At 54.8% G+C, this 27,474-nt stretch overlaps 1 protein-coding gene and 1 long non-coding RNA gene across 2 annotated transcripts in view; one reads left to right on the forward strand and one right to left on the reverse strand.

Moving 5' to 3' along the window:
- NECTIN1 (nectin cell adhesion molecule 1) overlaps window positions 1–27,474 on the reverse strand; it is a 72,813-nt gene that overhangs the window by 6,924 nt on the left and 38,415 nt on the right. The window contains exons 2-5 of the mRNA XM_069555500.1: window positions 10,449–10,799; window positions 9,628–9,930; window positions 8,986–9,103; window positions 7,257–7,408 (exon numbers count right to left, since the gene is read on the reverse strand). Coding sequence (XP_069411601.1) covers window positions 7,257–7,408; window positions 8,986–9,103; window positions 9,628–9,930; window positions 10,449–10,799 — 924 coding nt within the window. The remainder of the gene's footprint in view (window positions 1–7,256; window positions 7,409–8,985; window positions 9,104–9,627; window positions 9,931–10,448; window positions 10,800–27,474) is intronic.
- Window positions 5,493–11,418, forward strand: LOC138421340 (uncharacterized). Its single transcript, XR_011249465.1, has 3 exons — window positions 5,493–8,666; window positions 8,918–9,059; window positions 10,491–11,418. It is a non-coding gene; the product is annotated as an uncharacterized lncRNA (long non-coding RNA).

Below are 27,474 nucleotides of genomic sequence, written 5' to 3' on the forward strand. Positions count from 1 at the left end.
AGGCCAAGCCTTGAAAGATGATGAGGACTTGGAGAGGCCAGCAGAATAAGGAAGGCATCAGGTAGAGAGACCTACCCTTCCTTTCTGACTTGCTTCCTTTGCCTCCTGAAAAGTACAAGGAGTCCTTGACCCTCGGCTTTCTTTTTGGAGAGTTCTGTGTGCAGACTACACTGTGGGGGCCTTCTCTCTGCCCCAGGAGCCTGGCTGGGGGCTCCATCCTCGGACCTTACCCTCTGCTCTCTGTCCTCAGGGAAGACCTGGCCTCAAGGTCATGAGTTACCTCAATCGTGCTGGCTCTCCAAACCATCTTGGGTAGCTAGCTCTGCCTGCAACTCTGAGGCTTTAACTCCAAAGGCCTCACAGACCACCGTTTCCCAGACGTGGCCATGGAACCTCAAGCCATCGGCTCAGAGGGTGGGCAAAAATACTGGGGCCAAATGCTTTGGGAAATGTACTGTAGACAAAGCATCAGAGCCCATCTTCTCACGCACACTGTGAACTGTAAGGAACTCGCAGTGCTTCCTAGCCTACTGGAACACAAACCCCACCCTTCGTGACTCAAGGAGCATTCACAGGACAAGTATTTGGGGACATGCTTTGAACGTTCTTCGGTTTAGCACATCCTCCTTTGGGATCCTCTCCACCTGCATCCTCCCACAACGTGTCCACCATCTTCCCTCAAACCCCTTCCATTCAACACCACATTCAACACCACATTCAACACCATTTGACTGCTCTTCTGGCTTGGAATTTCATTTATCTTTGACTATTCCTTCTTCATCTCTTGGGTCAAAATCTGCCATCAAATCTTGTGGACTCTTCCTACTGAGCAGCTTCTCTCCTGACACCATGTTTTACTGTTATAGTGGATCCCTGAATCTCCCACCTTCATTTGGCCTCTGCCCCGCTTTAGTCACCCCATCTGCAGTCATTAGGTTAAATTTCACTGTGTAGACACTATCACTCCCTTTCTCAAAGACTCACAATGACGTCCCCATTGCCTGTTGGACCACACCAGTCTGGTTTTCAAAACTTCATCTCAGGTCTGGCCAACTTGCTGTCCAATGCATCCTTTACTGCAGATCTTTGTTCTTGCTAATTCCCCTGCCAGGAATTGCCCTACCTCATCCCCTTCTGCCTATTTTAGTGTTTCTGTCTCTTCTTTGTTTTGCTTTTTCATCTCCAGCTCACACTTCTCTTTTTTCTTCAGAACTGTTACATACCAGTGGTCTGTAGCTCTCATTCTTATATAAACAAGAGCTCATTCCATTTTGTTAATCATATACTAACATATTACAGTAAAGCCTGATAGAGCAACTTGCAATAAATGCAAATTGGGATCTACCATGATTGGCTCTGGTCCTTCTGCCAATTTTCAAGAGGCTAAAATTCTCTTCTGCAGGAACAGGGAAAGGGGTGGAGGAGGTGGCAGCATCATGATAATTGGGGACTGACAACTCAATGTGTTACAGTTGTGTACATTAGTTCCACTGTATTTACTTTTATGCTCTCTGTAGAAACAGAAACCCAAGAAAAGCAAATCCCTCCTACTTTTCACTTGACGACATTGGATTTTGGAGGGCCTACTCATCATGGTCTGGTAAGGTTAACTGTATTACCCATTTCATGAGTGGCTGGTGTCCCAAACTAGCTGTAAATCCAAATTCAAAGTAAATCTCGAACCTGACCTCTTCTCACCTTCTTCATCACTACTACCCTGATCCCAACCACTGTCATCTTTTACCTGGATTATTGCAATAGCTGCTTAACTGGCTTCCCCAATTCCCTTTCCTCTATAGACTATTCTCAACACGGCAGCCACAGAGAGGCCATTAACTCTCAGAGCTGAAGACACTCTCCATGATCTATGCCTCTGCCTTCCTCTCTTGCTTTCCTCCTAGCTCACTCTGCTCCCAGTTTCCTCAGGGCCTTTGCACTGGCAGCTCTGTACCCTGGAAGGCTCCTGCCCCAGGGGTCCTAGGCTCGCTCCCTTGCCTCCTTCTCATCGAGGTCACCTTCTCGCAGAGACCTTCCTTGACTAACTTATTGCAAATCACAGCCTGCCCTTAGCACTGTGAATCCCTTACCCTGCTTTTTTCTTTTTTCCATATCACCTTCAAAATGACCACATAATTTTTCAAATGTATTTTATCTGTTATTTGTTGTAGTCCTCCTTAAGCTAAAGCATAAGCTCCATGGGGACAGCGGCTTTGGCTCACCGATGTACCCCGAGGCACATGGGCTGCTTGGCACATGTGCTTGGTCAGAGTTCAAGCACATTTGGTGAGTGAATACTACAAAGGCAAGGTCATGTCTTAGAGGTGAGTCTGTAGGCCTCTTTCCCTTCTAGAGCCTTCATATAATCCCCCCTGCCCTAAGTCCTACTCCTTGCCTGGGGAATTCCATGGACAGAGGAGCCTGGCGGGCTACAGTCCATAGAGTCACAGAAAGTCGGACACAACTGAGGCGACTTAGCATGCATGAGTGCATGCGTGCAAGCATGCCCCAAGTCCTAAGCCAGCTTATTCTTCCCTGGAGATTTTTGGGACCAAAGGGAACCTTGGCTATTTTGCCAACTTGAGGGTCAGCCTGCCTAGAGGCAGAGGACTGGTTAGGATGACCTTCCAGCCTTGCAGACTTCGACGTGAAGATGCTGAGTGAGGGTGTGGAAGGAGTGGATGTGGGGACCTAACTCATTTGTAAGCAGAGGTGGCTGCCTGGTGTGGAATGGAGCACCCTCCCCTTCCACCCCTCCAGCTGTCACATTCAGCCAGTAGCTCCTGTCTTCGTGCCAGGAGCAGAGCCTCAAAGGCCGCAGCTGGCGGGAGAGAAGAGTTGGGCCATGGGGGTCTTGTGCGCTTCCTGGTGGGGGCCCCCGCCGGCTCCCCTCACTTCCGCTAACAAAGGGGCAGCCAGGCCCTGTTGCTGAAGGCCGGCAGCCTCCCCTCTGGGATCACAGGCTGGCTGGGACCCCAGGGCAGTGGGGGCTCCACATTTCCTTGGGTCTAGGGGTTTCCTGACTGAGGTGGGTGGGCGGTATGTGGAGGCCTTTGATGGCTCGGAGGTGGAGTGAGGGTTAGTTAGGGTTTACAGTCTGGCTCTAGGATCCAGAGGAGGTTTGGGATCAACGTCCAGGCTTCTCAACGCCCGCTGCTTCTTCAGGCAAGCAGCAGGCAGGCAGGCAGGCAGGCAGGCAGGCAGAGCGCGGGCCCCAGAAGCCTCGGCTGGGGAGGCTGTGAGAACTACACCTCCCAGCATGCAGCGCTGCAGGCCCAGGGCCAGGGGTGGGAGGCCTGAGGTCAAGCTCTGGGAAGCCCTTCTGCAGCTGCAGCAGCTGTGTACCGTGCAGAGCAGCGGGCAGGGCCTCATCACGGCGGCGCTGGAGAACTGAATCCTCCCAGGGGTGCAGACGCAGCTGCCCACCCCACAGGCTCCCCAACGGGCTGCCATGTGTGGCCTGGAGCAGGGCACGAAGGCCCTCAGCCCTCTGCATGCTCAGCACTCAGACAGCGCTCTCCTGCTTGCCCGTGCACGTTTACATGCTCAGAGGCACACGCCTACTCACAGGCTCACACAGCCCTCCCCTCCAGAGGGACCTCCAAGCCCCACCAACCCTTGGTCGGAAGGACTCCCAGCCTAAGGTGCAGACCCTGTTGCCTCACCCCCTCTCCCCACCCCGATGGCTGAGGGGCTCTGCACCGGAAATGGAAATTGGGGACCCCCTGCACTCCAAGGGCTTCCCTGCTGGCTCCTGGGAGGGCTCTGGACACTCTTCTCAGGACACCCCTGTCACATGGACTGGACTGATGTTGCCTCCTTTGGCCTCTTTAGCCTGGTCAAGGCCATACCCTAGGCTCCTTCTCTGCCCCCAGCATTGCCCTCAGAAGGTGGAGGAAGGAGAACTCACAGCTTTGTTTTATGGCTATGGGGCCAAATCCATGAAACTGCTCTTGAGAAATGGGCTTCCTTGAGGGCCCCGTCGTGAAGCATACCTGCAAACTCTGGTGGGTCTGTCTCCTCTGCTCTCAGCTGCACGGCCACAGCCTGGCCTGTGGTTTCCCTCTAGAAAAACCCTCATTGTGCACACAACCCCTAACTGGTTCCCAAGTGCCATCCACACAGCCCCCCAGGTGCTCAGTCTTAGTCACCCTCCTCACCTCGCTGCTTCTCTGCTGAGCACCCTTCAGAGGCTCCCCGTGCCCAAGAGGGAGGAAGCCCCGCTCCTCTGCTCCTGCCCACTTGCTCAGCCATTGTCTTTCCAAATGCTCCGCCTGCCAGGGAACCCCCACTTTCCCCATCACCACCCACCACTCATCCTTGGAGGAACGACTCAGAGATGACCTTTCCCAGGATCCGGGACTCCCCCAAGAAGTCAGGGATAAAGTGGATCTGTACAGGCGATGCGTGACCCTGCACACACGTGTGTCTCTGGCACACGCCCTGCTGCACGCCTTTCCCCGCCCTATTCTTCGTCTCTCCTTCTCCAGATGAGCCCAGGGCAGAACTATTACCTGGATGGATGGCCAGAATGAAAAATTAAATTTCCACTTATCCATCTCGTTCATGCATTCCCTCCAGACCAGCAGGGCTTGGAGCACAGGGCAAGGCTGTGTTCCCCCCAGAGACCAGTCGACAGGGATGAAGGCAGGTGGGGTTCGCGGCTGCGCGGATATTGCCCTTGAGTATGAGAACAAACAGCTCTGAAAAGGCTCAGGCCGCCTGGTTGAGTCTTCCTGAGGGGCTGAGAGACCTTCCCTGGGGGATGGCTAGCTACACAGCTCCTGGGCCCATTAATGATTCCGCGAGCATCACACCTCCCTGGCTCCTGCTTAACTGGGCTGTCAACAACAGAGTCCCCTTATACAAGGCCCTTCTCACCCCCGATGTGTGAATCTTTGGTGGCAGCCCCCACCCTGCTCTGTACTCAGGGAATACGAGAGGACACACTGAGTGCCTCTTCTAGCTGGAGCCCTTGTGTGACCCCCTGCCCCATCCACCTTTCCCTAAAGACCACCTCGGCCTGACCACAGACCCCACGGAGGGCACCATTGGTGCGATCATGCCCTAGGAGATGGCTCCCCCTCCACGCTGGTTTCCCTTCCTTCCTCTCTGTTCCCAGCCTGCATCTGGGAAGTTGCCCTCTTTCCTTCCCCCTTGCTCCCGGATCTGATGACTCCCTCTGATGAGCAGCCCTGCTTCATGGTGGTCCCGCATCTCCCTAGACTTTGGGAGAAGGGAGGCCTTGACTTTCCTGTCCTGGCCCTGCCTCTGGGGTAGGGCACACCATTTGGCCTTGAGGCCTCTGGCCAGTCCGCTCATGCTGGGGAATGGGATCAATGGGATGTCATTGCTCTGGGGTTTCTTGGCCTCTGCCCCTGATTTCCCACTCAGCAGTTTCCCCAGAAAGCCTGCCTGCTTGAGGGGGATGCAGTGATTGTGTCAGGGCATCCACGCTGTGTGCTGGGATGTGGAAAGTGGACTTGGCGTGAGTATAAGAAGAGCGAGATAAATATGCTGATCTCCATGTGAAGCTGAGGCTCTACAAGGTGAAGGCCACACAGAGCCAGGAAGAGCCCGTACGCAAACACAGTCAGGCCACGTCTGTGCTGCCCCTCACACGACCTGCCTCCCCCAGGGGAGCACGTTCCCTTATGACCAGTGTTCACCCTTCTAGGCCGCATGGCCCCAGGGCCAGAGCTTATGCCCCCAGGAGGCTCTTTCTGAGCTTTCCTTTGCTCAAATTTTCTCCAGGAGGTAAGAAGTGTGTGACTCTGGCCCTTCCATCCTTGCCAACTTATGGGAACTCCCCAAATCCTAGATTGTCTCCAGGCTCCACCTCTGACACCTCTTTTTTGGGGGAGGGGGTAAAGTCGAAAAGAATAGGTTTATTATTTTGCCAAGCAAAGGGGGACACAGCGGGCTCATGCCCTTAAAAATTTTGTGTCCCTCTGACACTTCTACCACCTTAACCAGTCCGAGAGCCCAAGGCAGGGAGTTGAAGAGAAGAGCAAGTGACAAGTGACTCCACTCTCCTCCTGACCCCTGGCTAGAGAGGTGACAGAATAGCCCCGAAGACAGGTAGGTACATCCCCTGGACAGCTTTGGAATGTTCTATCAGCAGCTGAGCCTTGTATGTACCCCTAGATGAGGCCTCCCACTTCTGAGAAACAGGTTCAGAGCCAATGCATCCTCAGGACTTGCCCAAGCTCTGCTTCTGGAGCCCAGTAACCACCATCCAACTTCCTATGTCCCTGAGCCTAGCTCATGTCTCCATGAGGTCACTTCCTATCCAGCTCTGTAGCAGCATGACACCCTCACAGCTCACTTCCCATCCTAAGAGTTTCTTCCTGTCACTTTCTCACCCTGCAGCTAGCTCAGGTACAGGTTAAAGACACCCTGGTTGCAAAGTTGTGATGGCAGTTTACCCCTCTATCAGCTTGTTTTGATCCTTCCATTAATAATGATAATGACAGAGCCAAGATAATAACCATTGAACATGGGCCATTTATTGACAGACTGGTCTGTGCTGAGTGCTTGGCCTACATATATAAATTCTAACAACAAGTCTTGCAGGCGCGTCATAATATACCCATTTTACAGATGAGGGCTTGTGTGCAGCTGCTGACACGGAAGCCCACATTCTTTTCACGTCTCATGCGATGTCTCCCCCAGAACATCCCAACCCGTGTGTTCTCTTTGCCCTAAGAGGTCAGGAGGCTGAATCTCCCTCCCATCTGCCCTGACAGAGAAAAATGCAGGGAAAACAGCAGTCCACTCACAGCACACACAGACCACCGTGACTTTGGGCTTCCTCCTGGCCTTCCCCTCTGAATCCCTGCTTGAGGTAAGCCCCACCCTCCAGCCCATGAGGATTTTCTGAACTACAGGAGCAGAACTCAGAGGAGATAAGGTCCTCCCTCCAGCCCACCCCACCAAGCCAGCATCACAGGTTTGTTGTTGCAGATCCAGGAGAAGGCTCTTACCAGCCCCCACCACCCCCGGCACTGCTGGAAACAGCACTTCCTCCCTCCCTCCTGAAGACTCCGCCCTGCCCATTCTGATTGAGCGGGGTCACCCTGTTTCACACACAGCCTTCATAGAGGAAAGAGAGACCAATGGCCACAGCTCAAAGGAGAACCAGAGAAGCAGGAACAGGAGAAGCAAACTTCCTCCCATGACCCAGCCCTAAGGTGGGGGATGCTGGCAGCAGAGGAAGCAGTGGGTGGGGAGAGGCAGGGAAGAATGCAGCTTCCTACCTGTGATATTGACCTCCACCTGGCCTGAGCGGGTGCCGATGGGGTTGGTGGCCTCACAGATGTAGGTTCCTGCCAGGCTGTAGTTGATGGGTCCCCTGAAGAAGAGAGTTCTGTTCTGGGCCTCCACGCCCTTGGGGAGGGAGCCATTCAGCCTGCAGGGGTTGGGAGACAAGGCAGAGCGTTATGATTCTCCAGCCCCATGAAGCTACCCCTGTGTCACCCACCTGACTCCAAGACCATCAGCCCTTTGGCTGCATTAATAGGCAGCATCTGTCTTGGAAGGAGTGAAAACAACAAAAGCAACAGTAACCTCTTGCATGTGGCAGTTTTACATTATTCTGTGTTTCACATGTGCTCATCACAGCACCGGAATGCAGATGGCACAGGTAGATACTGGCCCCACAGCATCTAAGAGACACTATGTAAGAGAAACCAGGTTCAAGGCCAAGGAAACATAGCTAGAAAGTGACAACTGGGGATCTCACCAGCTCTTTGGACTCTCAGCACATTGCTCTTTTTACTACACTGGTTCTCGATAGTTCTTGGTTTCCTAGGCAGTTGGTTAATAACCTAGAGTCCTAACCCCGAATCTGGGTTAAGAAATGGCAACCCACTCCAGTACTTTTGCCTAGGAAACCCCATGGACAGAGGAACTTGGTGCGCTACAGTTCATGGAGTTGTGGGGAGTTGGACATGACTTAGTGACTAAATAACAACAACAACCTCAAATCTACTAAAGCTGGGGTCCTGGCCTAGAATTTTAACAGGCTACTCGGGTAATGAGACTTGACCCGTGTTTAGGAACTGTGTTCCATTTCACCATCTCCTTTCCTTGCTGGGCATATCACAAGTCTTTTTTATGCTGGGAGAGTTCCAGAAATTTCCTGTACCCAGAAGACCCTTTTCCTTCCTCTTGATCCTCAGTGCCACAAAACTTCTGGACCCAGAACTGAAACTGGCAAGGAAGCCCTGGCCACTCACACCTTCAGAGACACTCTTGGCCCCAGGAAGTGGACGGCAACAAACAGCTAGGGTGTGCCAGTGCCTCCACTTCCTGGAAAAAGAACGCAGACACAGTCTGGGCAGCCACCCTCTGGCCGCCCAAGTCAACCTACTTCTTGGCTTCCCCATGCCCCTCTCCTTCTGTGTGTTCCATCCAGCTGTTCTCTGGGAAGAACCTTGGCTCAGGCTGTCACAGCTGGCTGGAGGGGGAGACTAGACCCGGAAAGGTTTAAGCCCCCGAACCACGAAGCCAAGAATGGGACTGGCCTTGGGGCAAGTACTCCATGGACACAGGTGTTCTGGGCTGACTGCCGCCTCTCCCTGAGAATCTGGGGGTGCTGGAGAGAAGGAAAAGAAACCGAGAGATCTGAGATGCTCCAGAAAGCCAGCCTCCCTGGGGACACCTCGGTAAAAATAAATACTGGGGGCTGGGATGGGAGTGACTCAGACTGAATCACCAAAGGAGAATGACAACGTTCTTGATTAGGGAGCAGAAAGGAGGCAGATCACGAGGGAAGCCCCCCGGCAGAATGGTTTGTCCTGCTGACCCTGATGCAGTCAAACATGGGAGGGTGTATGTGTGTGTGTGTGTGTCTCATGGCTTCTCTCCTTCTCACTGAAAAACCTGAATCTAGACCTTCATTTCCTCCCTGCCCAAGGTTTCTGGAGGTGGAATGGGTGCAGCAAGGTTCCTTGCAAGGCGACCAGCCAGCCCCGCAGCACTTACGTCGTCCAGTGGTACTCAGTGGCTGGGGGGTTGGCATCGGCTTTGCACGTGAGCTTCACATCCATCCGTTGCAGGTACCAGTTGCCATCAAATCCCTCGATGGTCACCTCGGGCTCGTCTGTGAGACAAGGGGTGATGTTTGGAAAGGATGAGGTCAGGAGAACAGGACTTGGGTCAGGGGGTCGGGGAGAGCCTCAGAGGGTGATGAGCCTCAGATGGGGAAAAGACAAGGAAAAAGCCAGAAGATGAGGGAAGAGTGACAGGGGTTGGGAGGTCACAGACCCTCAGAGTAGAAGCAGCGGGGGAACAAGGCAGCGGGGAGAGGGCAGGCAAAGGGAGAAGACAGGGCAAGAGAGGACGGGAGAACAAAGTGCCCCCAGAAAGGGAGACGGGAGAAGAGGAAAGAGGAAGGAAGGATAAGCCGGTGAGGGAAAAAGGGGCAGGGAGAGAGGCAGGAGGTGGGAAGAAAAGGAGGCAGGGCTGGTAAGAGCGGGGGTGGTGGGAGGGGACAGTATGTGCCCCGCCCCGCCCGGAGGCCCCGCCCCGCCCGGAGGCCCCGCCCCGCCCGGAGGCCCCGCCCCGCCCGGAGGCCCCGCCCCGCCCGGAGGCCCGGCCCCGCCCCCAATGCCCTGCCGCGCTCACACTGCACGTTGAGGGTGAGGCTTTCCCAGAAGCGGTCCATGTGGTAGTTGACTATGCAGGCCAGGGACTGCCGGTGGGCTTCTCGGCTGGGCACCAGGCGGTAGCGGCTGATGACGGTCACCGTGCCGTTGGGGTTCCGGATCTCCTGGTACTCCGCCTCGCCCTTCAGCCGCGTTTCCCAGGATACCACACTGGGAGGCTTCCCATTGGCTGATGTGCAGGTGGCCACCAGGACCTTTTCATCCTGCCCCTTCCTGGCTCGAAGCACTGCCTGGGTGCCCTCTATCCAGTTGGTGGGTTTGGCTGCCGGAAACAAGAGAGCACAATGGGTCTCGCTCTGCTGCCTTATCAAGGACGCACAGGCTGGGAGGGCAGGCACCTGCCAGGCCTTGCTTCAAGGTCACCCTGGGCATCCTTGCCTCTCAGCTGTGCTTCACCAAGGCCCCTCCCAGCACTTCTCACAGGGACCTCCTTGGGTCTCACCCATGCCTTTCCTGCTCTCTTCTTTGTATGAGCTTTTGTCAAGCACAAGTCTTCCTGGAGTCTTGGCATGCTCTCCTACCATGGTGTCTGCCTGCTTCCTGGCCACCCAGGAAGTGCCCCACAGTGGGGCTTCAACCTGAATACTGATCCTCAACTCTGCCCACAGCTAAGGCCAGCCTCCATCCCTAGTGAACGGGGACAGCATGGCAAGAAGGGACTGAAAGTGCCATGTCCAGAGCTTGGGAGCATGCCAACCTAAGGAGAACCTCTGCATCCACTGAAGATGGCCCAGCCCCCAGGATGTGCCCAAGCAGAGAGGCACGGTCAGGTCAGCTTACCCATCACAGTGAGATTGAGCTGGCTCTCTCGGTTGCCCGCAGGGAAGGTGGCAAACTCACAGATGTAGACGCCCTCGTCTTCCAGCTCCAGGCGGGAGAGGCGGATGGTACCATCTGTGAAGGAGGGCCGCAGGAACTCCACGCGCTCGCGGTATGGGGCCAGCACCGAGACGCCCATGGCTGGGTTGTAGATGGCCACGTTCTGCTTGGAGCCATTGGTGGCCTTCTGCCATGTGACCTGGGTGATCTTCACGCCCGGCAGCGGGTTGGCGAAGCTGCAGTGAAGCACCACGTCCGTGCCGATGAAGCCGTACATGGAGTCGTTGACCTGGACCATCTGGGCGTGGGCACCTGGTCGAGAGAGAGGGCAGAGGGTGGTCAGGGTCCGCCAGAGCCCCCACCCCGACTCCCTGTGTGCTGGTCTTTTATTTTCCAGTAGTCATTATTTTAAAAATTCTGACTATAAAAATAATAATTATCTGTTTTAGAAGAACTGGGGGGGGATATTGACAAATACTGAGAAGAAAATGACAACCCATGATTCCACCACTCAGATGTATCACTGATCACCTGATGGGAAGTCACCTCTTGTTCAGGCTTTTCAGGTGGCACTAGTGGTAAAAGAACCCGCCGGTCAGTGCAGGAGACAGAAGAGATGTGGGTTAGATCCTGGGTCGGGAAGATCGCCTGGAGAAGAGCATGGCAACCCACTCCGGTATGCCTCCCTAGAGAATCCCATAGACAGAGAAGCCTGGCAGCCTATAGTCCATAGTGCTGCAGTCAGACACGACTAAAGTGACTTAGCACGCACGCACAACCTCTTTTACGTTCTTCTTCATATATCTTGGTAACCATGTTTGTTTTGTTTTTAAACAGTCATACTGTACATACTGTTCCTTAAGCTGTATTTTCATTTAGAGATATATTATCAATGCTGCTCCATGGCAGTAAATATCCCTCCACACCCTTATTTTTGATGATGGTTGAATGTGCTGCTTTTTGGGCAGAGGCCCAGCTGAGGAGCCACCAGCTTCTTCACCTTTCTGGGCCTCAGCTCCCTCGTCTGATAAATGGGGTGAATAATCCAGTCCTCTCTAGCTCACAGGTTGCTAAGAGAACCAAATACTATGATGGATGAGGAGGTGTCAGGAGGCAGGAAGCGCTAGGGGAGCCCCAGGGGCCCCATCAGTAAGGCCACTCCCACTGTCTTCTCCCCATAAAGGGCTGAGTGCCTGGGCCCTGGAGTGCACTGGCTCGGCCCCCCTACCCAACCAGGCTGAGAGATGCAGGTGCTGCATGAGGCTCAGCCTCTCTGGCTCACGTTCGCCTTCTCAGTCATGTCTGGCTGTCATAACTTGGCATTTGACGTCCTCATCATCCGGGCTGTGCCATTCTGTCCACATCTCTCTGTACACGAGGCCTTCCAACCACATCCGACTGGACTGTTCCACGGAATATGCCATGTTTCTGAGTTTCCTTCCTCCTTCCTCCCGTTTTTGCGCCACTTTTTGAGTCTATTATCAGCCCTGGAGTCATGTCAATGAGTGTTTCAGTCCCAGCCTCCAAGGAGCACAAAGCTGTAGAAGCTACACATCTAAGGCCACACAGTGAGACTTGTGAGATCAAATTGGGGCCCTTGGCAGTGAGAACATAGAGTCCTAACCACTGGGCCCCCAGGGAATGCCTGATGCTACACGTCTAGACTCCTGTCCCTGCAGTTCCCTAGAAGGCCCAGGCCCTTTTCCACCTATGGCTGTCCCGCTCAGGCCACCTCCTCCGGGAAGCTTCCCCGATCCTCTCAACCCTATAGTGGCTCTTTGCTGCCTGGGAATGTGGTTGTTCACACCTCTGGCTTCTCCTCTGCCAGATGATGACCTCCTCAGAGCAGACTTTGAGTCTTTTCTATCCCTGTATCCCCAGTGCCGGGCTCAGCCTCCAGTCATAGGAGGTGCTCAGTAAACATTTGTGGCCAGACAGATGGCAGTGGAAGACGGAGAGGAGAGACTTGCAGGCAGGAAGGAGTGATCAGTGGCATCGAGTGAATGAATGAACGCCCTCTAGTCTCCCTGCCAATTTTGCTTTATTCCCTCTCGAATGGCTTTTGTCTGAGCTTTTCCTTAACTCTGAATTTGGCTCAGCCCCCTAATCTACCTGGGCCTGCCATGCCCTCCAGTGGGCTCACTCCTGAGTTCTGTCATCAGCCATCCTTGCTTTCTTATTTCACTCAGTTATTTATTGAGCACCATCAGTTAAGATCAACATCAGGCCCTGGACTGACCCTGAGGCAGGGGAGGGCCTAAATGGGCCCTCAAGGAAGTCTGCTTTCCAGAGTGGGAACTCGGGGCTACACTTGCCTCTGCATGACGGAGGCGGGAGCAGAGCATATTCCTCTGAAGGCCTCTAAGACTATGGTCAGTGAAGTATGCTGCCCTTCACACCTCCCCTAAGAAGGTACCAGCCAGGTCTCCCTAGGTCAGAGCGGTATCCCCATGTTTGGCACACAGCCGGCACTTAGGACATGCCTGCTGAGTAAACGTATCTTTGGCACTCGAAGCCAGGCCCTTGCCACGTTCTGAAAGCTTCCCTATGCTCCCCTCCTCTGCGTCTGCTCACATCCACACAGCCCTTCAAGGTCCACCTGGGATGCCATCACCCCATCTCTCCAGCTGTCCCCTTGGCCAGTCTGTGGGGTTCTGACATGTCCCTGGCAGAGAACACTGTGGGTTGGTGGGGGAATCATGGAGGTGACACTGAGCAGCGGGCTGGGGGTGCTGGCTTCTAGTCCGGCTCCATCTAGAGCTTGCCTTGGCACCTTGGCAGGTCACTTCCCCTTTCTGAGCCCTATTCTCCTCCCATGGGAGGGAGCAGACTGGACTTCACTATCTCCTTGGTCCCTTCTGGCCTCCACTGTCTATGATTCTCTGAGCCACAGCCCAGCCCAGCCCAGCTGTGCCCCGCCCCAGACACCATCCCACAGTGAGGTCAGTGGGCCAGTCAGCCCAGTACTCCTGCTGACTGGCCAGTTGGCAAGGATCTAAGCCCTAGGCCCTCCCAGCAGAGTAAGCGGGTGCTCCCTCCCCACCCTCCAGCCTCCACTCCCCAAGCCTGCTGGAGGCTGCCCAGCAGCTGAGATAATGTGGGTATAATTGGGGAACTTTCACCACACAAAGCTGGGAACAGGAAAAGCCAGTTGGGAGGGCTTAGGCCACTGGGGGAGGGGGGAGGCGGGGTGGGGATGGTGGGGGCAGGAGGGATGTAGACACCAGGATCCATCTTGGGATTGGTGCCAGGGCATGGTGGTGGGGCCTAGAGTAGGACACAGCCTGCCAAGCCTGCAGCCACCCCGTCTCCTTCCACCGTCTGGGGTGTGGGGCCACGTGGTGTTCAGCGCCTGGACACAGACTGACATTCATTTTCACATCTTCAGCAGCAACCTCACCCTGCAGAGTGCCAGGAGGGGAGAAGGCAGACAGCGGCCTGGGCATGGGGAGCAGAGGCTGCTGCAAGGGGCTCAGGTGCCCCAGGGGCACTGCCTCTCACCCATTATTGCCTCACTAGGCTGAGGTGGCCCTCCCCACCCTGTATGTGTTTCGGGATGAGGCTGCCTCCGGTCCTGTGTGACTCCCCCAGAAGCAACCCCACGGTGGGCGGGGCAGTGAGGAAGGTGCCTGAGTGCCCGCTCACTGGGCACTAAGTGGGTGGCCTGGGCCCTTGCCCCTCTGCCCGGTGATGAGCAGACAGACAGGTGGGAGGACTTCCAAGGAGCAGGCAGGGGCATCCTGACTTGGGCCTCTCTGCCTACGGCCCACTGTTAGCTTTGTCTGCTATTTCCACCTTAAGCACCTTTGCCACATTTTTGCTGCGTAACTAATTGTCCTTAAGGCAATTTTGCCGAAAAAGATAAAATAATAAAAAATAAGAGGGACATTAAAAAGGACATAGTGAAACAGGAGAAAGGAGAAACAAAATTGTTGTTTAGTCACTAAGTTGCGTCTGACTCTTTTGCGACCTCATGGACAGGCTCCTCTGTCCATGGGATTTCCCAGGCAAGAATATTGGAGTGGGTTGCCATTTCCTTCTCTAGGGGTCGAACCCACGTCTCCTGCATTGGCAGGTGGGTTCTTTACCACTGAGCCACTGGAGAAGCTGTGTGTGAATGCATGGCAATACTGTACCGAGAACTGATTTTGTTTTGTGGGTTGTCCTTGTATAAGCAGTAAGCACTTGCCTACCAAGTCTTTCATTCATAGTATTTTATACTTTTTTTTTTTTTGCTTGTTGATTCATCTCCTCATCTGGCATTGAACTTTTTCTTTTTTTACTGAAGTTTCTTCCTTCCTTGAGAGAGGTATCACTTTCCAAACATTAGGGTGGATGTTTGTAATTGACCCTTGAGTTGCATTGGGAAAGCCTCCACACTGTAGAGTGTTCTTAACACATTGTCTCATGTCTGTTGATAGACTCAAAGAAGTTTTATGGGAAATACAGGCTTAACTCTGTACCTTGGAGGCTCTTGGCCTCTTTCTCCTTGGCCTCTTTCTCCTTGGCCTCTTTCTCCTCCAGTGTAGTTTTGTTTAAAAACATAAAACCAACTCTTAGGGCAAACTGTTATCTTCTGTCAGCTCAATAAAGCCATCAGTAACATCACTACCTGGAAGAAAAGCATCTCAACCAGATGAAACCAAACTGTCAACCAGTTATTTCATCTTTCATGGCAAAATTGCCTCAGAGCCAATTCGTCATGTGGCCAAATGTTTGCAGTAAAAATGCTTTCAGTGAAAGTACCTAGAACTGCTATTGTTAGCAGGGTCAGGTAGGGCATAAGGAAACCCTTGGAGTTTGGGGTCACTGAAGACAAGGATCCCAGAGGTGTGAAATTGGGAGGGGTTGGGAAGACTGATAAGGGTTGAAGACCCTCCCTTACCTTCCCCCCACTCTAGGCTCAGGGACTCAGAACCCAATCTGCCCCGCACCCCCATCCGCGGGATGCAGGTGGGGTAGAATGTCCCTCATTCTTTAGATTGGGTGGATTGGGAGGTTTTCAGAGAGGGGGGCACACCTCACCCCAGAGACGCTGATAGCTGCAGGCACCACCAAAAGAGAGGAGAAAGGGCTAGATGGGGGTGGGGCCCAGGAACAGGGCCCTTCTGTGTGCAGAAGAGGTGGGTCGGAAGCCTTCTCTGAGTTTCATCACCATCACCATCATCATCATTTCTCATTTATGAAGAAGGAGGCCTCCCTTCCTGGAACTTCACTCAACAAATGCTTATTGGACACCTACTGAGTATTAGGCATGATCTGGGGTGCCCCTAGTTCCCCTCTTCCAGGAAGCCCTTCTGGACTCTCATCACCTCTTACTCGGCCGACACCTCTATTCTATTGCCCAACCGCATATTACTTGAGTCTGCACCCTTTTCTGTTTCCTGACATGTGTGTTTAGCATGTTTTCTATTGTAGCCCCACTGTCTCTAAACAGACCACAGTCCTTGTGGGAGAGAGGAGGAGCCGGGTTTGGCCTTGGGGTGAGCTGATTGTGTCACGGCTGATGCCGGCAGAATACCCTACAGACTCTCTCTGGTTCCCTTGACAGCTAGGGCTGGTCCATCAGCTGTCTGGTGGGCAGAAGGCACTGTCTCTTCTTCCCCACAGGTTCCCTCTTTTCTTCTATGAACTTTTTATTTTGTGTTGGGATGCAACCGATTAACAATGTTGTGATAGTTTCTGGTGAACAGTTGAAGGGATTCAGCTATACATATACATGTATCCATTCTTCCTCTGATTCCCCTCCCATCCAGGCTGCCACCTAACATTGAACAGTGTTCCCTGTGCTATACAGTAGGTCCTTGTTGGTTATCCATTTTAAAGACAGTAGTGTGTACATGAGAAGTAGAGGCTGCCCCATATGTGGGAATCAGGATCACCAAAAAGATACCACGGTGGAGCTCAAAGCACCATGCAACGCATCATTTTACAAAGGAGATGAAGGTCCAGAGTGGTTGGGTCACTCGCTTGGGGATACAGAACAGTAGCACCCACCCCAGTGCTCTTGCCACTCTGCTTTAAAATAAACCCAGGCTCTCAAGCTAACTTTCTCAGTGGTGTCCCTCCTGGACTGTAACCTCAGTGTCTCCACTGGCACAAAAACACCAGTCACAGTACTGCAATCACAGGGCCTGGGCTACCCTACACTGGGCTTGGTGGGCAGGAAGGTCAAGGGACTCGGGGCAAGGATGGAGGCCCTGTCGGAGTGCAGTACTGGGTATCAGGTGCTAGGTTAGGAATAGGGACTTTTAAGAACCCAGGTTGGGGGCACTTGCAGGGAGCTGCTATGTGCAGAGCAGGAAAAAGCCAGGGAGGTGAGGAGTGAGGGGGGAGAGTGCCTGTGTCCTTGGCAGAGGGGTTCTTGCATCCAAGGGATATCAAAGAATTAGTCTGTGGCTTTTCCTGACCTTGAGCACTGCTTATTTTGTCCCTGGTCATCCTATGAGCTCTAGGGTCTGGGATCCAGGTCTGCACCCGTGCCTCAGTTTCCCCACTGGTGCTGAGACTGGGCAGTTTGGGCCGCCTTCATGGCTTCTCAGAAGTGCTGAGCCAACAAGGCAGGCGTCGGGCCGGCCTCCGAGACGTCATGGACCTACAAAAGCCCCAGCTCAGCAACAAAACACAAAGGCTCCTCAGTTGTGGCCGACAAACCTGCTCCCCAAGGCCCTTCCCTGCCTGCCATTGAGCTAATCCAAGGCTGGGGCCACAGGTTCCCACGCAGTTGGGTGTGTCTCAGAGTGTGTGTGTGTGTGTGTGCACGCGTGCACGCGCAGGCAGGCAGGCTACGCTCTCCTACCCATACCACCTGGACCAGTTTCTCCTCCTAAGCTTTGAAACCTCAGATCCCTCTTCTCCCTAGCTGAGCAGGTGGGACTGGGCCCGTGTGGTGGGTGAAGGCTGGGGAGGGGCATTCAGAGCATTCGGACATGGGCTGCCTCTTCTTCTGTTCCCCACTCTTTTCCAGAGACTCTGCCCTGGTGCCCTCAGTTGGGTGGGCAGAAGTGGCAGGCCTGGGTGGGAGATGCTGGGCTTCCCAACAAGGCCTCTCTGAAACCAGCATCCTTTGGGATCCATATCTAAGGCTTTCTAGGGATGCTCCGTTGCTCCCTGCCCTGGAACTGGAAGAAAGGAACAGGACATCCGGTGAGAAACCAGCTAAGTGCTAAGTGGGGATGACTCACTCACTCGGGGTGGGGGTGGGGGGGGCAGGGCCACCAGATGAAACCTTGCTGAGTCAGCACAGTGACCTAAAGGTTATAGGTCCCCTCCTCCCAGCCCTGCTACATTCTCCAAATGTCAGCTCCCAGGGCTGGTTGGCTGGCTCTTCTCTTTTTCATGTCACAACCTGGCCTCCTGGGGGACAGGCTGGTGGGGCGGAGGGGGAGATGTGAAAGCAAGCCCCATTCTGGGGTCATCTTCTCTGGGAAAGCCTTGCCAATCAGTGTCACCTGGACCCAGTCGTTCCGTCAGCAGGAGCCCACCTGAGCAAGGCTCTCACTGAAGTCCTTTGAACTTGTCCTATCTCGTATCTACGCCCTGGGCATATTTCTCTGTTGGTTCGGGAACTTTCCAAGAGCCCAGGCTACACCTCCAGCCTCCAGCCTTCCTGCTACATCCAGGATGGGGCCCAGGGTGACAAGGGCAGAGGGCTAGGCGAGGAAAATGGAGAACGGCAGCTGGCCCAGCTCTTGTGCCTGCAACCCTAGCACCCGTCACCTGGTCCGGGGGCGTGAGGGCCCGAGTCTGCCCCATGCCCCTGTTAGCTCAGCACGAAGGCTTCCCTTGCCTCCTGCAGCACATGGCCTTTGCCTGGTGGGCTTCTCTCTGGGAGTGGTGCCTCCTGAGGTGGCCCCAGGCTGCCCTGGGTCCTTGAGTCCCCTCCACATTCACCTTGCCAGCAGAGGTGATAACATCCCATGATCCCACAGTCGGCGGCTAATTGCTACTGTCCGAATCCAGGCGCCTCCGCCCTCATTTGGGGTCACAGAAACTGCCGATGTTTTCTTCTTGGCTGATGCACCCCCCACCCCCAACTCCCCACACAGGGCTGGCTAATGATGGGCTGTGGAGCTGGCGCCCGGCGCCTCGGGCGGGTCAGCACAGTGCGTGGGAGAGGAGGGGGCACGGCAGCCTGGGAAAAGCCCCAGAAGGAGCTAGAGTGGGAGCCCAGGATCTTCCAGGCAGACCGGCCCAGCCCTGCTCTCTGGCAGTATGGAAGCCCAGGGGGGAGTGGCGGTGGTGGGGCTGCTCCGGCAAGTCCCCTCTCTCCCTGAAACCCAGCAGGACGGGCTGGGGGATGGGGATGAACCTGGGAGCGAGGCTTTGTCTTCTCCCACTGAGGAGCAAGTGGCCAGGGACGCCTGGACGGCTCTCCTACAGGCCTGATTCATGCTAGCTGCCCATCCCCAAAGCCCAGGGCAGCCTGGTCCTGAGCAGCTCCTGACTCCCCTCAGCATCCTGGGAACAGGAGCTTCTCTCAGTTCTGCCCCCTCCCTCCATCGCCAGCCTCCAGGGGTCCACCTCCCGGTCCATCGCCAGCCTCCAGGGTCCCCCTCCCGGTCCATCGCCAGCCTCCAGGGTGCCCCTCCCGGTCCATCGCCAGCCTCCAGGGTGCCCCTCCTGGTCCTCTCTCTTCTGCTCTTCGTGTACCTGCCACCTCTTCTCTGACCAGGTGGTGGGAAGAGAGGATTCCTAACTGGACATTGGGAGAGGCAGGCTCTGGTCCCCATTACTTGGCCCCTTTATTCTGTATGGCCTTAGCTAGGGTGGTTTGCTTTTCTGACCTCAATTTCCTTCTCTGTAAAATAAGAGTTGGACCCCCTGACCCTGGAGGACTTGGCTTTGGATGTCGCCTGTCCAGCCCTCTCTCTGCCCCAGCTCTGCACGTGGCCTTGGATCAGCCTCTGGGACTTCTCTACCCAGCAGTTACTCTACCTCTGGATACTGCCCAGCTCCTCCAGGAAGACCTCCCTGATTACGTGGCAAGCCAGGAACATCCAGGCTGCGCAACAGCAGAGCTGGGGTGCACAAGGCTCTTCCAGGGACACGTAATCACCAAGCACAGCAGATACTAGCTCCTAAATGCCTTTGATTTCATCTTTGTTCTCCATTCCCTCTGGCCCCAATCCAGACTTCTCCTAAGTCTCCTCCCCCCAGTTCAGCCCCTTCCCTGCCTCTCCACCTCCAGCAGAGTCTCACTTCCTTATTTTCTCAACATTCCTGGCCTGGGAAACCCCAGTTAAGTAAACCTCAACCCCTTTCCTTTGAACCCAGCACCTGCTATCTCATCCGGGTGCCTTGCCCCTGGGGCAGGCCACAGTCGCCTCTCACGTTGCCTTCCTCTCACGCTGCCTACCGTACTACTGAGGCAAAGATACATACCTGCCTCCAGGCTTGCCCGTTTAACCCATTTTCCACTCTTTAAAACATAAAATCATGATTTAAAATCCTTCCATGGTTTCCTGAAGCCCTGAAGATCAAGTCCAAAGTCCTTTTGGGCTCTGGGTCTCATCTTGGGCATTCCAGCCTCCAGCAGGCTCCTCTTGCTCTTTCTCTCCCACCACATGGGACAAGACCACCAGTTCCCTGCCATGTTCTTCCCTCTGTTAAACACATGCCCTAGGGACTTCCCTGCTAGTCCAGTGTCTAAGTCTCCCCACTCCCAAGGCAGGGGGCAAGGGTTTAATCCCTGGTCAGGGAACTAGATCCCACATGCCTCAACTAAGAGTTTTCAAAAGTGAAAGTGAAAGAGGAAGTCACTCAGTTCAGTTCAGTTCAGTTCAGTTGCTCAGTCGTGTCCGACTCTTTGCAACCCCATGCATTGCAGCACGCCAGGCCTCCCTGTCCATCACCAACTCCCGGAGTTCACTCAGACTCACGTCCATCTAGTTGGTGATGCCATCTAGCCATCTCATCCTCTGTCGTCCCCTTCTCCTCCTGCCCCCAATCCCTCCCAGCATCAGAGTCTTTTCCAAGGAGTCAACTCTTCACATGAGGTGGCCAAAGTACTGGAGTTTCAGCTTTAGCATCATTCCTTCCAAAGAAATCCCAGGGCTGATCTCCTTCAGAATGGACTGGTTGGATCTCCTTGCAGTCCAAGGGACTCTCAAGAGTCTTCTCCAACACCACAGTTCAAAAGCATCAATTCTTCGGCACTCAGCTTTCTTCACAGTCCAACTCTCACATCCATACATGACTACTGGGAAAACCATAGCCTTGACTAGACAGACCTTTGTTGGCAAAGTAATGTCTCTGCTTTTCAATATGCTATCTAGGTTGGTCATTCTTTCCAAGGTGCAAGCATCTTTTAATTTCATGGCTGCAGTCACCATCTGCAGTGATTTTGCTCATTCAGTAGTGTCCAACTCCTTGTAACCCCATGGACTATACAGTCCATGGAATTCGCCAGGCCGGAATACTGGAGTGGGTGGCCTTTCCCTTCTCCAGGGGATCTTTCCAACCCAGGGATCGAACCCAGGTCTCCTGCATTGCGGGTGGGATTCTTTACCAGCTGAGCCATAAGGGAAGCCCAAGAATACTGAAGTGAGTAGTCTATCCCTTCTCCAGTGAATCTTCCTGGAAGTGAGCCAGGGTCTCCAGCATTGCAGACGGATCCTTTACCAACTGAGCTATCAGGGAAACCCAAGAGTTTTATGCCACAACTAAAGATGATGTAATGTGCAACTAAGACCTGATGCAGTCAAATACATAAAAACAAACAGAACACATGCCCTACTACCTGCCCACACCTCTTCATCCTTCCTGAAAGCCCTTAGCCATGACTTCTGGGGAAGCTTTCTCCCCCACATCCCATGAGTGAGGTGTTCCTGCACCCTGAGGGCCCTAGGATCTCAGCTTTCACAGGTCACGGTATTTCCCCTACTGAGTGGAAAGACCAGAACTTCAGCCCTGTGCCTGGGGTCTAGAAAACATAAGGGGCCTCAAGGTGTTGCTGGAGAAGACTGTGAGCCAGCTAGGGTCCCGGGCCAGGCTTCGCCATTTCTCAGGTCTGACTGCGGCTTCCTGCAAATTCTACTTTAGCTGAGGGGCAGGGTCTGTATGAGAGGACACAGTATGGTGTAGCCAGGTAGGGCCGGAGGACAGAGGCAGAAGGTGAGGCCTTGCATCTGCCCAGAAGGGACGCAGGTGAGGGTGTGAATCTCCTTCCAGAGGCAACCAGGAAGCCACACCCTAAACAGCGCAGGTCTGTCTGACCTCTCATAGGTCCCTCAACCCCACGTCCTCTGCTTGCTCCCTGCTCGCCACTTCCAGATTCTTCCCTCTGTCTTCTGCCCCAGTTCCTAGCACCCAGTCCCACTTCCTTCCTCACTCCAGAACATAAGGTGAAAAATGTTCTTCTCACCCTAGTGAGCTGTGGCCCTGAGGCCCCGAGGCCCTGCTCCCCAGGTCTCAGCCCTGCTAAGCCAGCATGCTCCCCAGCTCCATACCACTCCCTCCACAGCCTGGATTTCTCCCCACCTGGCCAGGCTTTTTCATGCTCCAAGGACCTGGAACCACCTGGCTCTCAGGCCAGCATTCGGACAGGCCCCTTCTCTGCGGCTGACACCAGCCCTCTCCACCCCAGTTGCTGCAGACGACACGTCTCCCAGCAGACACATGGCAGCCTGGATTCCCCTCGGCAAGTGTGTGTTTTTAATGACACATCTTGGGAAGTGTAGGCAGCAGCCTCCTTGGAAGGCTAGTGTGGGGGTGGGAGAGGCTGGGGGCTGCGAGAAAACACAGGGAGAATCCCCAGGCCTCCCAAGGAGAACCTTCTAAAAGCTCAGGGGTGACAGATGCATTGGGCCAGCCCTTGGCTTCCATGCCAATGGTCACCACCTGTACAGAAGTGGAGGTCTCTTGGTCTGCCTCTTACCGGGAAGGGCCTGTCGGATCACCCCAGGGCCCAGCTCTGCCAAGCTCTGCAGAAGCCCCGTCCAGCTCCAGGCAGCTGCCTGCCCCAATGGCTGGGGGCTGGGCCTGTGCGGGGAGGGAAGGCAGTCAGGTGGGTTTATAGTGCCAGCTTCAGGGAAGGTTCATTCTAAAAGGGCAGGGTTGGGGAGATTGATAGGGGAGGGGTTAAGAGGATATGGGGGTGGGGAATATAAGTAGTTCATTCGTCCATGAGCACTGACTTTGGACTCAGATAGACCCAGGCTTCTGTCTGCTCCTTATTTGCTGGGTGACTGAGCAAGTTGCATCAACCTCTCTGTGCTTCAGTTTTCTCACACAGAAACTCAGGGCTTCTTTGGGGGTCCAGTGGTTAAGAATCTGCCTTCCGTTGCAGGGGCTGTGGGTTCAATTTCTGGTTGAGGAACTAAGATCCCACATGTCCCAGGGCAACTAAGAAGACTCAGTGCAGCAAAAGCAAACAAACAAACAAACAAACAACAACCCATAAATAAATAAAAAATTTAAAAAAAAGGCGTGGGGTCGGGGGAGCATATAGGACTGTCTCCTGGGGTGGATTTGAAAATTAAATAGTTCACATCAGCTCTTAGCACAGTGTGTGGCATAGTTATACTACACGAATGGTTGTATTATTGTCAGTATTGTGGTCTTGGGGAAAGGAGTTGCGGAAGAGTCGGGTAGGCTGGTTTCCAACCCCGCTCTACCAGCCCATGCCTGAGCGAGTCCCTGTCATGGTAAGACCAGTCTCCCAGAGCCTGGGCCCTCAGCGTCGGCACTGCTGACACCTGGGGGCTGATAATGCCTGGTGGTGCCGGCTGTTCTGTGCACTTAGCAGCATCACTAGCCTCTACCTGCTCCATGCAGTAGCAGCCGCCCTCAGGTGTGACAGCCAAAAACATCCCAAGACATTGCCAAGTGTTCCCTGGGGGGCAAACCTGCCTCCAGTTAAGACCACTCGCCTAGGGGAAGGGGCATGGAGCTCAGGCAGGGGTGCTGGAGTGTGGGATGGATGTCCAGGGCAGAGCCTGCTGGGCGAGGAGGGCCAGGGGGACAGGCCTGGGGGCACTCTGGAGGGGATGTGTCCGCAATCTGTCCGAGGCAGAGAACTTCAGGCTCCAGTCTGGAGAGGAGGTACATGTTTGGGGGGCATAGGTGGAGAGAACCAGAGGCCCGGGGAGTTTGGATCCGACCGCTGTTTGCTGTCAGAACACGGGTGACAGAGCGGCACGTGGTCCTAAGAGGACGGGAAAGCATGGAGAAGGGAGAGTCAGGGAAGAGATGCAGACAGGGGAACACGTGCAGAGAGGCCACGAAGACAAGAGGGCTGTGTTTCTAAGAGCAGGAACGTGGTCGGCAGCATCCTCCTTCGGCTGGTAAACTGCTATCATTTCGGAAGGATTTTCACCTCATTTGGTTCCTGCTTAAGTGAAATCCACAACATGTGTTCTCTGCATTAGTGGAGTGTTTGTGCTTAATTAGTGGCAAATTCTTTCATATTAAAGTCATTACATTTTGCTGTTTGCTCTTCTCACCCCAGGCCTGGCTCCCCTCTGTCTTTCCTTTTAACACAGGCAGCCTGACATGCAGGTTGTTCAGCCTCGAGGACTCAGGAGACGAGCTCACGTACACACTTACGTAGACACACACACGCTTACATACACACACACATGTACACATGCACACACATACGTACACACACACACACATACTCACTACCCCTACTTGTGGCATTTAGACCCTCCAGCACCAGCCCTTGTGCCCGTCCCACCCTGGGCTGGCATTTGTGGCTCCCAGCATCTCTGTCCACACCCCAGGCTCCTCCACGTGGGCGGGCAGCTCTGAGTCCTACCCCACCCCCCAGCCCCCGTCTCTGGGGGCTCCTCTTACAAAAGGCTTTAGGGTCAGAATTCTTCCTGCTGGGAGGGACTCTAGGGCTGGAGTGAGAGGGTTCACCCGTCCAGGCTGCAGGGTGGGGGCTGGGGCACTGCTGCTCACGGGCCAGTGAGGAGGCGGAGGCCCTGCCACTCAGGAAGCCATGTCCACTTACTCCAGGGCCACACGCCCAACAAGGGGGCAGGAGTGTGCTGGACTTGCCCTGCCCATGCAGCGGTGAGGGTCCTGGGAAGCATGCTGGGGTGGGGGCGGGGGAAGATGGGCTGTTAACCCTGCCCCGCAGGAAGTCCTGGATCTCAACTCTAGTGCTGAAATGCAGTAGCCTCTAGGAAGACGCTTTGTAGCCAAGACACAGTGGTGACCCTGGACTCTTGGACAAGGTGTGAGGGTCAGAAATTAGGGCTCAGGGCAACCTGTTCCCCTCCACTTGCTTCTGATGAGCCTTAAGAAGGAAAAGGGGCCTGAGAAGGGAAAGGTGGCTGCTGCAGGCACCACCAAACCTGCTATTTCGTCTCTGGGCAGGAAGTACTGGTCTGGACCAAATGAATGATACCATAGCCACATTGCAGCCCGAGGTTTAGCTCAGACCTAATATTTCCAGGCAGGGCAGGAGGGGCCCCCTCACTGTACTCGTGGTACAAGGATGGAACCAGGTCTTCGGAGGGGGGTCTCCTGGGACACTTCCTGCAGATCATGGGGGCAGGGGATGGTAATAGGGTGGGTGTTCCAATGGGGCCTCCTCTGAACCTGGCCTTGGGTTCAGGGAAAGGGTCTTGGGTGCAGCAGGAGGGCCCCTCACTGAATAATCACTCCTGGAAGTCTGGTTGCCACAACCTGGCCCCAGACTCCAGCAGGTCAGCCTCTCTCTCCACACCTCCTGGTTTAGAATTGCCTTCATCACCCCAAAAGACTTTCCTGCCAGGCTCCAGATGGGCAGGGAGCAGACTTGATCTGACCCACTCTGGGCAGCCTTAAACTTCCTTACTGGGCAGGGTCTAGTGTGCACACAAGACAGGGAGGCAGGAAGCAGGGAACCAGCGAATACCCGGGTGGCAGTTTCTCTCTGATTGACCTTCAGGTAGTGTTGTCCCAGGAGCCTCCCCGAAGGGTCTCCACCGGGGGAGCGGAAGAGGGGGTGGCTCGAGGTGGGCCAGGAAGCGTCTAAGGACCTGCTGGGGTAGAGAGGAGGGGGAGAAGCCCAGACCTGTGCTCCCTTGTTTCATGGGAGAACTCAGTCCCCACAGAGGAGAGACTTCTTGATACTGCAGGAATTCAGGCTGAGGTCCGGGTAGCATGGTGAATGACACCTGAGATGGCCTGGGTCACAGGATGGGACGGGTAAGCAGAGCTTCGGGCAAAGGGAAGGGAGAGTCTTTTAATGGTCCTTCCATTACATTCAGACACCCTCCCTTTTTCATATCCCTACACTCAACCTGCTCTGGTTCAGCTACCACCTTCAACACTGCTCCTCTCCCCAGTCCCAGGCTCAAGTGAAAGTGACCATTTCTCCTCCAAATGTAAGCGGTCAGTGCTGGATCCTCAGCCTCTCTGGTAACCCCCCTTAGCTGTGAAACCCCAAATTTACTGTACCCACCTCAGGGTTAACCCAGAATAGCATCCTCCTCAACCACCAACGTGAACCCCAATACCAGTCCCAGCCAAGCCTCCATGTTGGTGCCAACCTAGACCACAAGACCTGGGTCACGACCTTAACACACGTGCTAACCTCTTCCTAGTTTTAACCACAGAATAAAGCAGAATCCTACATGTGATTCTAACCTCAGGTCTGAACTCAGCCTCAGCTTTGTGGTGTCCAGGATGGCAGGCAGTCACGGCTCATGGTTTTCTTCCTACCCAATAGTTCCCCCCTGGGGTGGCCAAAGAAAGGGGGGTCTTCTAAGGGTCCTGACAATTGAGTTTCAGGGGGAGGCCAGCTGAGCTTGAAGGCCTCCCTATGGGGTGGGTCTGTGTCTGACTGGTGGCTCATTCAGTTTTCTCCCCACGCTACCCCACAGCCCAGGACCTTGTGGATACACCCAGTCCCTGGGTTGGTCCTTTCCCCAGCACCCAGGAGGCTGAAAGGAGTGATACATGCTACCCAATTTTTCCCGCTGCAATTTTAGCATCAGTGATCACTAGCAGAGGGACCTATGATCACGCCCCACAACCTTCCCAAAGCCCAGCCTCTTTCACCCGTAAAATGGGCTTAAGCACATACACCCCTTCGGCTGGGGTAAGGATGGAGTGAGGGCCTCTGTGTAAAGTGACCTCCATGGTCCCAGGGTCTTGGGACTCTTCCTGCCTGCCCTGCACTGCTCCCAGTGCTGGGCTGCCATCTGCCCTCCCTTGCCCTTCGCTTTAGCTCCTTTTCCTGGCCGCAATGAAATCATCTTCCTCTTCTTGGCAAAACGCTGAGAGGACAGGTCCCTGCCATTGTCATAGGCCGTCCTCTCTCCACCCTAGCGAGCAGGTGGGGTGAGAGGGGACTCGAGAGGCAGGAGGAGAAAGCCCCAAGCCCCGGTCATTGCCCCCCCAACCCAGCCTGCGCACTCTCCCCTGCTATTGGCAATGCCAGAGTTTTGAGTGTGTGTGGGGGGCCTTCTTCCCATTCTCCCCACCTCTCTTCCCTGCCATCCCTCTGCCCAACATGAATCTATCAGGAACCTCGCCCAGTCCCACTTCCAGCTCAGACTTGTTGGGGTTTCAGGAGTCGCTGGGTAGGGGCTGGCATGCTGGGACCTGCTTCTCGTCCTGCCTTGTGGAGAAAGCGAGCACGTAGGCGGCAGGGCATGGTGCCCGGCTGCGAGGATGCAGCCCAGCCTCTGCGGCCACCTGCCTCCCTTCCCTTCCCCTCCCTCTTTCCCTGTCCTTCCCATTCCCATGCTCTCCTCGCCCTGCCCACCGCTCTGCCAGGCGTGGTCCCTGAAAGCCCAGCAGGGGCCCCTGGAGGGAGTGTTTGCGCGTGGGGGAGGGGCGGGCCCCCACGTTCAGCTAAGTCTGGAAAGGGTGTTGCTCCCTACCTGCTGCCTCTCCAAGACTGAGCCCCTCCCCTTAGCAGCTGAAGCCTGGGGTCCTGTGTGCTCCCCACCTCCTGAGGACCGAAAGGACAAAAGCACGACGTTCCCCGCCAGGGTCCTGCCAATGGCAAGAACAGGTAACACATGTATATTACCTGTCTGTG

The sequence above is a fragment of the Ovis canadensis genome, chromosome 15 (assembly GCF_042477335.2).
Source record: "Ovis canadensis isolate MfBH-ARS-UI-01 breed Bighorn chromosome 15, ARS-UI_OviCan_v2, whole genome shotgun sequence".
In the NCBI taxonomy this organism is placed as follows: domain Eukaryota; kingdom Metazoa; phylum Chordata; class Mammalia; order Artiodactyla; family Bovidae; genus Ovis; species Ovis canadensis.